Below are 12,940 nucleotides of genomic sequence, written 5' to 3'. Positions count from 1 at the left end.
TGGGACTGTCTCAAATCCAGAAACTGCAGCTAGTGCAGAACGTGGTGGCCAGGCTGCTATTGGGGCTTCTCAGGTGGGAGCACATGCAACCGGGGCTGCAGGAACTGCACTGGCTGCCAATAGTATACCGGATTTGCTACAAGGTGCTAGTTATTACCTTTAAAGCCTTATATGGTCTAGGACCTGCCTACCTTAGGGACCATCTCTCCCCACACATTCCCCAAAGGGTACTTAAATCTGGATTCCGAAACCTATTAGCAATTCCTGGGCTGAGGGAGGCCAAACTAAAGACCATCAGAGAGAGAGCCTTCTCGATAGCAGCCCTCTACTGGTGGAACCAACTGCCAGAGGAAGTGAGGGCCTTGCGGGACCTGCCCAGTTCTGCAAGCCCTGTAAGACCACTTTCTTTTGGTTGGCCTTTAACTGACGCTGAGCCTTGTACTGTAGAGAAAATTTAAGAAATACTGTTGCCACTGAAATTATATAACATCAAGGATGCTAGCACCACATTGTTTTGATTGTTTTAATTATTGAATGTTAAATTTTTTAACATTGTTGTGGATTTTAATTGTCTGTTGTGGTTTTATGTTGTGAGCCGCCCTGAACCTGCTTCAGTGGGGGAGGGCAGGATATAAATCAAAGTAAAGTAAAGAGGTCATATACTTTCACCAAGCTGCAGACTCCCCATTTGACTGTGGTAACACTGTCACTGCATTATGCTGTCCTTCTTAAGATCTTCCTGACTGCCAAATTTTATGCGTCTGCTATGTTGTCATTTCAAAGGCAATGGAAGGCTAAGCTACTGTGGAGTGAGAAAAGGGACTGCATCCCTTCGGTGTGTTGTATCTAAGCTCAATTCCTGACCTGCATGCCCATTCTGAGAATAAAGGGCAGGCTCTCTTTAATTCTGAAGCAACCACAAGGAAGTGGCCGAGCTTAGAGGAAGCTTTCTGTGAGCCTAATCCTTTTATCGGTGATTGATTCTTGTTCTAGTGAAAAGATGGCAAAGAAATAGAATCCTGTATTGCACTTTCTCATCCTTTCCTTTCCTCCTCTCCCCCCCCAAAAAAAATTCCTTATTGATTTGTTCATTGTAGAAAATTAAAAAAGGAAATATCAGTCAGCTCTAATCTGCATCCATGCATCAAGACAGGTTTTCAGGTGGGAAGTAGCCATGTTGGTCTGAAACAATAGAACAGAGTTTGAGTCCAGTGGCACCTTTCAGACAAAGTTAATTCTGGGTATAATCTTCGTTAGTCTTAAAGGTGTAATTGGACTCAAACTTTGTTCTAAAACATATTTTGTTCGTGACTGCTTAATTGTTGGGCTCACACATTCTCTGTCTTTTCCTTTCACACTATAATGGCAAGATTTAAGGCTTTATGTTTTTATCTGTGTATGGTGTGAGAGAAGAGGAGGGTTTGAGCGGACCGACCTGGAAATTAACCAGATTTTTGTCTTTGTTTGTAATGTCTAAAATGAATCCTGCTTAGGCAGTGTGTTAGATTGAATTCCCTACTGTAGTAAGTTCACTTTAGCTTGTTGTTGTTCAGCCGCACAGTCAAGTCCGTCTCTTTGCGACCCCATGGACCAAGTCACGCCAGGCCCTCCTGTCTTCCACCATCCTCCTAACTCTGCTCAAATTCGTGTTAGTTACATCAGTAAGGCTGTCCAGCCATCTCATCTTTTGCCGTGCCCTTCTTCTTTTGCCTTCTGTCTTTCTCAGCATCAGGATCTTCTCCAGGGAGTGCTCCCTTCTCATTTGGTGACCAAAATATTTGAGCTTCAGCTTCAGCATCTGACCTTCCAGGGAACAGTCAGGGTTGATTTCCCTTAGGACTGACTGATTTGATCTTCTTGCATTCCAAGGGACTCTCAAGATTCTTCTTCAGCAGCACAGCTCAAAAGCATCTATTCTTCTGTGCTTGGCCTTCCTTATGGTCCAGCTTTCTCACAGCCATACATCACTACTGGGAATACCATTGCTTTGTCTATATGGACTTTTGTTGGCAGGGTGATGTCTCTACTTTTTATTATATTACCCAGGTTCGCCATAGCTCCCAAGGAGCACACGTCTTTTAATTTCATGGCTACAGTCACCATCTGCAGTGATCTTGGATCCCAGAAATGTGAAATCCATCACTACTTCCATGTGTTCCCCTTCTATTTGCCACAGTGTGATGAGGCCAGATGCCATGATCTTAGTTTTTTTGATGTTGAGTTTCAAGCCTACTTTTGTGCTCTCCTCTTTCATCCTCAACAAGAGGTCCTCCTCACTTTCTGCCATTAGAGTGGTACCATCTGCATATCTGAGGTTGTTGATGTTTTTCCCGGCAATCTTAATTCCGGCTTCTGCTCCACCCAGGCCAGCATTCTGTGTAATGTACTCGGCATATAAATTAAATAAGCAGGGTGACAATATACATTTTTGTCAAACTCCTTTTCCTATTCTAAACCAGTCAGTTGTTCCATATCCTGTTCTGACAATTGCTTCTTGACCCTTATACAGGTTTCTCAGGAGACATGCCCTAGTAGGTGACAGCCGTAGGAGTGTAGTTGTGTACAGGGGCATATAGGAAGAGAGAGCTCTCTATGTACGTGGGTGCTAGACTGTGAAGAGCTTTGAACTCCAACAAATTGGCAGAAAATATAGGCATGATGTGGTCCCATCAGTTAGTCCGTAACAATAATCAGGCTTCTGCGTTCCAAAGTAGCTGCAGTTTCTAGGTTGTCTTCAAGGGCAACACAGAGTATCTTACAGTAATCCAACAGTGATGTTAACAAAAGCTGGATTAGTTTGGCCCGGATGACTGAGCCTCAAAAAGGAGAGATGGAAACCAGATGCAGCCGATAAACAGTAAACCAAATATAGCCGCAGTTACAACCTATTTTTCCAAGTGTGAGTCCAAGCATAAGCCTGGGTCCATGATCACTCCGAACTGTTAACCTGCTCTGCAAATGCCAACTCCACCATAAGTGGATCAAGACACCTCCCCCAACACCTTCCATTTGTATAGAAATGAAAATTGGATGGAATTATTAAATAGAATTTTATTGCTTGGCTTTGCTTTTTGCAGGTTGACATCCATAATTAGGGAATTTGGTTGGCAGCTCTAATGAAAAGTATCCAAACTGATATAAAGCAAGACCACAGCTGAACTAAGATTGTCTTGGCTCAAAGTTGAGCTTAACTATGGTTAAAAAGGTAAAGGTAGTCCCCTAAGTAAGCACCAGTTGTTTCCTACTCTGGGGTGATGTCGCATCATGACGTTTTCATGGCAGACTTTTTATGGGGCGGTTTGCCATTGCATTCCCCAGTCATCTACACTTTCCCCCCAGCAAGCTGGGTACTCATTTTATTCATCGGAACGATGGAAGGCTGAGTCAATCTTAAACCAGCTTCCTGAACCCAGCTTCCGCCGGGATCGACCTCAGGTTGTGAGCAGAGAGCTCGGACTGCAGAACTGCAGATTTACCACTCTGTGTCACAGGGCTGCTCCAACTATGGTTAGTGCAGGCTATTTTGATGGCATCGTGAGAGTCTTGGTAGACGGTATCAGTTGCTTTGGCAATGAAATTCAAGGAGATCTTTTGTATGTTAATGTCAGAATGGTGGTACCTCACAGTATTGTTTTCCTCTTTCTGCTGGCATAAGGTAGCCTGCAAGTATAAATCTTTAAAGATGGCTGAATAGTTAAGAAAACAAATTAGGACTAGACTGCTGGCTTTCATTTGATACTTTGTGTTCCACATGCACTAAAGTAAAATGTCTTAAAATAGAGAATGGATTTGTGGAAATTTGACTGAAGAGAAAAATATTAGTAGAGCAACTAGCGAAATAGGCAAACAAGTGCATGCTTTCTTTGTTCTTCTGTATCCTTAAAAACAGGAAACCATGCCTGGAAAGAAATCTGAAACCTTTTATTTTTCTTCTCGAGTTTTGCTGGATTGAGAAGTATACTCAGTCAGTATTAAATTATTGAATGAAACTGGAGGCTGACTGCCTAACATGCTGCTTTCTAATTTGCAGTCAACTTGGTTTTTTACTCTATTTTTGTAGATCCTAAATGTATGTAAGTCTTGAACTTATATTCAGATCTCAGTACATTCTGTTTCTCCCAGATGAAAATAGGGATAGTCCTAAAGCAGGGCTTTTTTGTTGGGGGGGGGGTAGAAATAGCCCAGTAAAACTCATTTGCATATAGGCCACATCCCCTGACATCACCATTGTTTCACACAGGGCTGTTGTTTATATAGAAAAGGCCCAGCAGGAATTCGTTTGCATATTAGACCAAATTCCCTGATGCCGAGCCAGCTATAACAACATTCTTGCGTGTTCCTTCTAAAAAAACCCCACTGGTTTACATATACTTACAGTATTATTTGAAAACTTCTAAAGCTAAGTTTAAGAATTATTTCTGGTGCTGGCTTCACCCAGAGGTAGCAATATGGGAAGGAAAGATGATATGGGGGCTTTCTAGAAAGGGAAAGAGAGAACAGTGGGGAAGAGGGAAATGAGATGCACCCCGCAAGTCCTTGCAAGTCTCTTGCTTGTACTTGACTGTTTATTCCCAGCATCTAAAGTAAGCATATTTTATATCTACAGAAGCAAGCCACATCCTGCAGGAGAGAACAGGGATGATCATAATAAGAGACACCATTCTGACTTTTGAAACATTGGGACTCTGCTGCTGCCAGAAGCGAGGCAACAGCCAGAGCATCACCACTGTGGAAGTAGCATGTGCTTGCTCTCTTTCACATTCCCCTTCATGCCTACCCCAAAATCCTAAAAGGAAATTTTGCCAGCACAGCTGAAGGAAAAGTTGCTTGACTCTTGTCTTTCGTATTACTGCATAAGGCAGCCAACAAAGTTCTGTAACCTTCTCCCCTGCCATCCCCATCCCAAAGCCTGTATTCCTGCACAGTGTAGCTTCAGCATTCCACCCACTCAATTTTCCAGGCAACTGGACAATTCTTGCTTTCTCATTTTCTTGCTTTCACAATTTCTCTCACACATAAGAAGCATGTTGTGTGAAAATGAGGGAGATTTTGTATGTGTACCAGCCCTGGAATAGGAGTGGTGACTATCATGTGAGCTTGTTTGCTGCGGGGGGAGGGATCCTACATGCTTGCGTATTTTTATTTTTATTTGCAACTGTTATGCCATTAAAGGTTTGGTATGATGGTAGGATCTTAAGCAGGGCTTTTTTCCAACAGGAATGCACAATAATGAAGTTCTGGCTGGCTTGGCATCAGGGTGTGTAGCCTGATATGCAAATGATTTCCTGCTGGGCTTTTTCTATAAAAACTAAACAGATTATCTCTTGAAGGACACCTGTTGCAAATAAGCAAATGGTAGTTCTTGATCATAATTATTCCTTACTGCAAATATAGCAGTCTGTAGATTTTACCAGGTAAGTTGGTTTCCAATCAGTAAAGGTGTCAGACAGGGATGCAGTCTATCTCCCTATCTGTTCAATCTATAAATACATATAGAACGTATAATAGGTAGAGCTGGATTAAATTTAGATGAAGGTGGAGTGAAAAGAGTATTAACAATCTGAGAAACATCTCTGCCCATGCCAGCTGGGTATGGTAGAGACAACTGAGCATATCCTCTTTTATTGCTGGTTTTACCAGAACATTTGGAATATGTATATTAATCCAATTACGTCCAATTATTTAGGTAGATCTAACCAATTTTATATTTCTCTCCTGCTCAGTGATTGATGCAAGGAAATTACATTTAAAGTAGCCAGATTCTGTGCCTTTGGCATGGTCAGTTAGAAGAAAATGTTATTTTTTAACAGATTTTATTGAACCAATGTATATTACAAAGTGTATTTGAGATATGTATCTAAAGCAGGGCTCCTATCAGGCCCCCAGTCAACTGGCTTTCATCTGCTTGCTTCTCCTCTCTCTTGCTTGCTTCTGCATCACAGGTTGCTTTGCCAGGCTTGTTCATTCACTCAGGAGCTGCAGAGCAAAACCTCTATTTTCTCCATTGGCTGAAGTTCCTCCCTTGGGGAGTAAAGTGGGAGGGAAAGCTTGTTTTGTCAGGCTCTTTCAACAGCACAGCAGAGCTACTGTGCCAAGCCTCTCTTCCTTCTATTGACTGAGGTGCCTCCCTCTCCTGGTTCCCTGGGGAAGGAACAAAAGAGACAGAGCTTCCTTTGCTCAGTTTGCTGGATCCCATGGGAGAAATACATAGAAAGCAGTGGCAGACTGGCCAGGGTGTCAGCTTGCCCAATGGCAAGTGGGCCCCTGATAAAGTGAGCCCCCTTAAATAGAAGTTCCAATATTATTACTGTAATGCAACTAAAATTTACATTGTATTTAGGGTTGCCAGCACCCTGGTGGGGCCTGGGGATCTCCCACTTTTAGAACTGATCTCCAGCTGGTAGAGATCAGCTCCCCTGGAGAAAATGCAATCTGTATTTACATTTAATATCTACTGTATACTGCCAGTAAAATGTACAATATATGTACACTGTAATTACTAATACACACACATTTATTTGCAAAAGTTTTAATTTTACCTTTTTCCACTTACCGTATGTATTTTTTGAAATAATTATTTATTTCTTATACAAATTAAATGATAGCCTTACAATTGTGGGTGAGTCCCCTTTGTCTCCTGGCAACCAATATTTTTAGACCCAGTCCGCCACTCAGCTGTAAGACCAATGAGTACTAATGTTTTAAGCATGTTTTAAGTTTTTAAAATCCTTAATTATGTTTGTTTGTGTCTTTTATAAAGTTTATATCTCTGCTACCTGATCGTAAATAGGTACACGTATGGCCCAGCCTGACAATGTCTCTATGTCGGATTTGGCCCTCATAACAAATGAGTTTGACACCCCTGATCTAAAGGGTATGTTTCCTGGAGAGTTGATATCTGATCTTGGGTCATAATAAGCTGACTGAATTTGAGATATTCAGGTGGTATATTACTGGTCAAAAACAGGGGAGACTTGAAATGAATGCTGATGAAGACTCAAGCAGAAAGTGTTACAGCTGAACATCAAGAAGACAGAAGTAGTGACTACTGGAGGAATTACACAACTTTAAGTCTGATTATGAGAAAATGGAAATTGTTCAGGTTTTTCTATTCATTGGCTTTATCATCAACCAAAAATGAAGATTGTGACCTAGAAATCAGAAGGAGATTACCATTGAAAAGGATAGCCATAAATGAGCTAGAAAAGATTATTAAGGATGTGTTACTGGTGATCAAGATAATTCATACATTATATTCCAAACTACTGCCATGTTTCTCCGAAAATAAGACACTGTCTTATATTTATTTTTTCTCATATTTATTTATTTTTTCTCAAGAAGACACACTAGGGCTTATTTTCAGGGGATGTCTTATATTTATTAAGTATAATACAACAATCTACATTTATTCAAATACAGTTAAGTCATCTTCTTCTGGAACATCGTTATAACTCTCCAGACCCGGAATTCCATCCTGAATTTTTTGCTATTCCATTTCCTTTAGAACCATTGGCCCCAATCTTTCATGTCGAGCAATAGAACTCTCATTAAATGAGCAGCTCTTATCCATGTAACCTGCTTGGAGTGCATTGGTAACAACACTGTCAGTGATTTTATTCCATGAATTCTTCACCCAAATCACGACCTCTTGCAGGCTAGGCTTCACAAAGTTTCCACGCCGATTTCTTGTCATTCTATCTTCAATGTAGTCATTAATTTCCATACACAAATGGTCTTTGAATGGCTTGTTTATTGCAATGTCAAGAGTCTGCAGATAGGCAGTCATTCCTGCGGGAATCATTATTTGATCTATTTTTCTTTCTGCAAGGAAGTTCTTCATGTCTTTAGCACGGTGAGTGCTGGCTGAATCCCAGACTAGCAGACCTCTTTGGCCACCTTGCAAAACAAGTGGCAGCATTAAACCAAGCCACTTCCTTATAGCTGCTTGTGTGCACCAGGCTTTTTCTGTTTCAAGAATATAAATGCCAGAAATACATTCAATCTTATCTTTCTTGCCCTTAGTGATGATAAGAGGTGTAGCTTTCTTTCCATCCAGACAAATGGCCAAAATACAGGTGACGTGAACTTTCATGACCAGTGGAGGGAACGTAGATTGAGGAGGCACCCCTCTGTTCAATTGTTGTTTGCGCTCCTTGACCCATAAACACTGCAGTTTCATCCATAGCAATCATGTTGTAAGGTTGGTATTTAGAAAAGTCGATGCCATCAACAAAGGACTTGAATGCAAGTGCTCGCTTAATAACTTCTGCATCTTCCAACTTAAACTGTTGTTGATTTTCTTAGAGACAGTTCATATCGCTGAAGAAAGCCATCCAGCCAGCGTTGTGATGCTTTGAATTCTGGGGATATTTCGAACTGTGGTGCCATTGCAAGGGCAAATGCTTGAATGTCAGCCCTGCGCACAACCAAAGCCTTTGCTCCCCTGTCAGCAATCCATTCACAGATTATGTTTTCCAGCTCAGGAAATAAAGGTTGCCGACCTGAACCACACTTGCGTTGCTTAGCATTTCCTCTGTCCACATGTAGACTGAGGTTATCGTATTCTGGCTGCCATTTTAGGACCATTCGGATATCCAGCTTCTTCTCTTTGCAGAAAGCTGTAAGACTCTTGCCCTAGGAGTCCTCGACAATTCCTTTCTTGTACTCAACAGAATAGCTCTTTCTTTTTGCACTCATCTTGTCTAGGGGTACAGATACTCAGGAAAAGCAGAGATAGGCCAGCAAAGCAGATGTGTAAGGGCTGAATTATTTTTTGGGGATCCAGCGAGCACTGAGTCTAATCTGCACAGTGGAGCTGGAATGATCTCTCTGGGCTCAGTAGCAGACTGCTTGCTGAAGCTTTTCCCCTATCCCCTGGTGTTTGTGGTGGGGGGTGAGAGAGGCCCACAGACTGTTGTTGATCGGTGCTGGGGAACAGCACCTTTACTGTTGTTTCTGTAGGGTGAGAGAGGCCTACAGACTTTTGCTGGACTGGTGCTGGGTAAAATAGCCACAGCTTTCCTTCTTCCCCCTGGGGACACACAATATGGTAAAAAAGCGGAGCGTCCTGCTCCTCATTTCACTACGGAGACTTTCACTGTAGAGACCTCCAGTCTCTATGTCTCCATCTCCACCTGAAGCCTCAGCATGCATAGGATGGTCGGGACCTGACAGGGGGAGCCGACTTTGTTGGTGGGGCTGGTGCTAGTGATGTGTGAACTCCTTTTCCCTAGCCGTTCACGCATGCACAATAGGATGCCTGCGACCACGGTTACCACCCGCGCATGCGTGATCGGCTAGGAGAAAGGAGTGATGTGGTTGCCACCCGCGCAAGTGCGAATGTCTCGGAGAAAGGAGTTGTAGCAGATAAAAGGTATTTCAGTCTTCCTTACCACTCCGCGCCGAAATTCATGGCGTGGCTATGCAGATACGCTGCATAGCCACGCCCATCACTAGGACTTATTATCGTGGTAGGGCTTATATTTAACAAATGCATAGAAATCCTGCTAGGGCTTATTTTTTGGGTAGGTCTTATTTTTGGGGAAACACGGTATGTATGTGTGAAGAAAGCTGATAGGAAGAAAGTGGTATTGGGGGTTTTACGGATACTATGGACCAGCAAAAAGACAAATAAATGGCTTCTAGATTAATCAATCTTGAACTCTCCCTAGAAGCTGAAATGACTAAATTGAGGCAATCACATTCTGAGAAGACAGAAGTCACTTAAAAAGACAATAATGCTAGGGAAAGTTGAAGGCAGCAGGAAAAGAAGATCCTACATGAAATGGATTGATTCAGCCAGGGAAGCCACAGCCCTCAGTTTGAAGACCTGAGCAAGGCTGTAAAAGATAGGTTGTTATGGAGGTTGTTAATTCATAGGATCACTGTCAAGTGGAAGCAGCTTGATGGCACTTCTCACACGCACACACACAAGCTTTTATATTTTTAGCATAACACTTAACGGCTCTATTCAGACACAAGAACAAAACATGCGCTATTGTTACAGGACTGAGCCTTGTAAGGCTTTTCCTTACATACGTACATACATATATGTTTATTGCTCACAGACCATTTGGTCAAATGGCAATGAAATAAAAAATTCATCAGTAATATAGATTTTACAGAATTTACAAAATAAACGTTTAGAATCAGAAAAGTGCACAACATAAAACATCATTGCCCATTTTCTTAAAATCCTCCTCCTGTCTCTTACACTCCCAGCAGAAATGTTACAACTGAAACTGTGATGGTTAGATCAAAGCCACCAAGCAAAGGTTGGAGCTTATTTGCCACAGGCAGATAAATATCAGAAATCAATGGGTCGATAAATCGTTTTCTTAAGTAGTTATACCTTTGGCAAACAAAAAGCACATGTTCTACAGTTTCAACAGAGCTGGATCCACAACCACATAATCTCTCAGAATAGGGCGTTATCATGTAGCGCCCACTAAGAAAAGCATAAGGCTTTGCCTTGACTGTGACTTGGAGACTTCCTAGTTCCCAGAAAACAGTTCATTGTTTTGACCCCTTCAGATGTCATTAAACTGCGGTTTATTGAGAATGTGGAGTCTCTAATCTTTAAACTCGGGGAAGGAAAGGGGGCCCTGAGGTCTTCTGGAACTTGTTATCATAATGAGTAACTATGGGTTGATACATCAGTATAACTAATAGATGTTCGTGTTTCAGTGTTACATGGATGAAATGTTTGTGTACTTGTGGGAGACCAAGTACAAAAACAGAATCTTCACACCGTTATCGGAGAAACATGCTCACATTAAATGTATAATGCTTTGAAATAGCACTAGTAAAACTCATGTAAGAACTTACTCATGCTAATATTTTAATTTTTCAGACTGCAAATGGATATATCTTGTTTTTTAATCTTCCATCTGCGAGAGACAAATACCTTTATGAACCAATTTATCCCAAGTAAGTCTATTTTGATTTTCTAAATTTCTTTCTATTGTTTCTGCTCAAACAGCTTGAAATAAACTCCTTTCAGGTTCAGGAACCTGAAAGTTCCACCTCCTCCTTCTGAGAGTTCCACCTCCTTGTCCATTGAATAGTAGGTGCAGCTGCATAACAATCCCTGGATGAGCTCCGTCACCTATTTTTCTACAAAATAACCCCTGATGGTCTCATGTTTTATTGGCTGAAATTCAAGACATATGAGAATTAGAGCAATGTATGTTGCAGCAAACTTGTTAGTGAAATTCAACTAAGTTTTGTTATAGGGGTCAAAAAGCTATGTTGCTATTTGACTGAAGCTCTTGAGAAGGAATGCAATGTCCTGGTTAGAATCTTTCTTGGGAAAGAGGAAGTAGATACAAGTGCTTACTATAACTTCTGCTGTTTTATCACTTTCTTAGACCAGCTGTGTATTAATTGCCTTAAGCTTCTGGTTTTGAAGTGTTGGGATAAGATCTATCTCTTCTTGGCATGTTGCAAAAGTGGTGGTGGAATAAGAGCAAAATTTATGGTCACTTTTGCTTAACTCCTCCTGTGTGAATTCTGCAGCTCTCACAAGAAGTGGGCAGATGGGATTTTTGCAGTTCCCTATTCTGGTAGTAGCTCTCATGCCACATTGTAAGGACCCCCCCCCCCAAAAAAAAACAAACAAAAAAACAAAAACACAACCCTGCTTTGGGAAGTAAAAGAAGGAAAAGTAGCAAAAATTCATATGACTTTATCCATTTCCAGTTCTTCAGGATTCAACCCAATATATTCTCCTTTGAAATGAGAAGCAAAATGAATGTGTGTGTGCAGTTCATGAAGTGGATGCAATCTGTCAATACCCTTATAAAATAAGGAGAAGTAATTGTTTTCTATTTGTGGATTTCTTCTTAAATTGGAGACACCCAACAGATGTTGCAGTATAGTTCCATGGGTGCAAAAGTGTCCTAATGTTAATCATGGGAGAGAATATTAAAAAAATATGATTGTTTAAATTATTTTCTATTAAATATACTGATTTTTCTCTGTCATTTTTGTAATTTGCAGTCAATATTCCCTCTAAGCTACAGTCTTGTGAGCAAAAATTATACTTTGTGAGCTACTGGCATTAAAATTATGAGCTACTTCATAAATTAGTGTGCTCTGAGGCCATCCTTCCTGAGCTAAGACAAAAATGTGTGAGCTAGCTTATGCTAACTCAGCTTAGAGGGAACACTGTTTGCAATATATATTATTGCTTATTTGAGCTTTTACATTTGGATAGGCTAATACTACGTTAAATGTTGTTAAAACATGAGAGAGGGATTCTTTGAGGCCGTAATGAAATGGTTAAAGTGCTGGCAGTTGGCTGGTTTTAAAATGGCTGCTGTTTGTAGTTTTAGATGAGGCCTTGCTGTCTTTTATGGTACAGCAACAGCATGGTAAAGTAGATCTACTTTTTTCCTTTGCTGTCTTTGAGGTAGTATTCTGCCATTTTGTGAATCTTTTGCTTTACTGTATTTAAAAAGTTAACTTCTTTAAAAGCTGTTTGCTTCTTCCTTTCTTGCTTTAGAACATGCATCTACTCATATGTTTTTTAAAAGGGATTGTAGGAGGAACAGCAGCATGATTAACCACATCGTCCCTTTAGATGGGATGATGCTCTATTACATTTGCAGACAAGGTTTATAAAAACTGATATCCAGTTGTGGTATACTTTGGCTGGCTGTGCGGAAAGGCCTTCAGGGATTTGATGTGGAAACTGGTTTCCTGGAGTGTTACAAAGAGTTATTGATGGCAGTAATAATGTTGAGCCTTAAGGGTTGTTGACTTCTTTAGACAGTTCGACTCAATTCTTTGGAGGAGAGCTGAAGAATAAATAGCAGCTGATATTTAGATGGAGCCAAGACTATCTGTGGCACTATTCCAGTGTTCTTCTAATTCACAGTGGAACTTGAAAAATTGTCAGTGCTGCTGTCAGATGTGTACAAAGAATGCACTTCAGTCT

The 12,940-nt window shown here is 41.0% G+C and overlaps 1 protein-coding gene across 1 annotated transcript in view; it reads left to right on the top strand.

Annotated features, from left to right (window-relative positions):
• RIC1 (RIC1 homolog, RAB6A GEF complex partner 1) overlaps nt 1-12,940 on the top strand; it is a 102,202-nt gene that overhangs the window by 11,996 nt on the left and 77,266 nt on the right. Inside the window, exon 3 of the mRNA XM_060237370.1 lies at nt 10,853-10,929. Coding sequence (XP_060093353.1) covers nt 10,853-10,929 — 77 coding nt within the window. The remainder of the gene's footprint in view (nt 1-10,852; nt 10,930-12,940) is intronic.

Source organism: Heteronotia binoei, chromosome 4, assembly GCF_032191835.1.
Source record: "Heteronotia binoei isolate CCM8104 ecotype False Entrance Well chromosome 4, APGP_CSIRO_Hbin_v1, whole genome shotgun sequence".
Lineage (NCBI taxonomy): Eukaryota > Metazoa > Chordata > Lepidosauria > Squamata > Gekkonidae > Heteronotia > Heteronotia binoei.
Note: the sequence above shows the minus strand (reverse complement) of the source record. Positions and strands in the feature narration are given on the sequence as shown.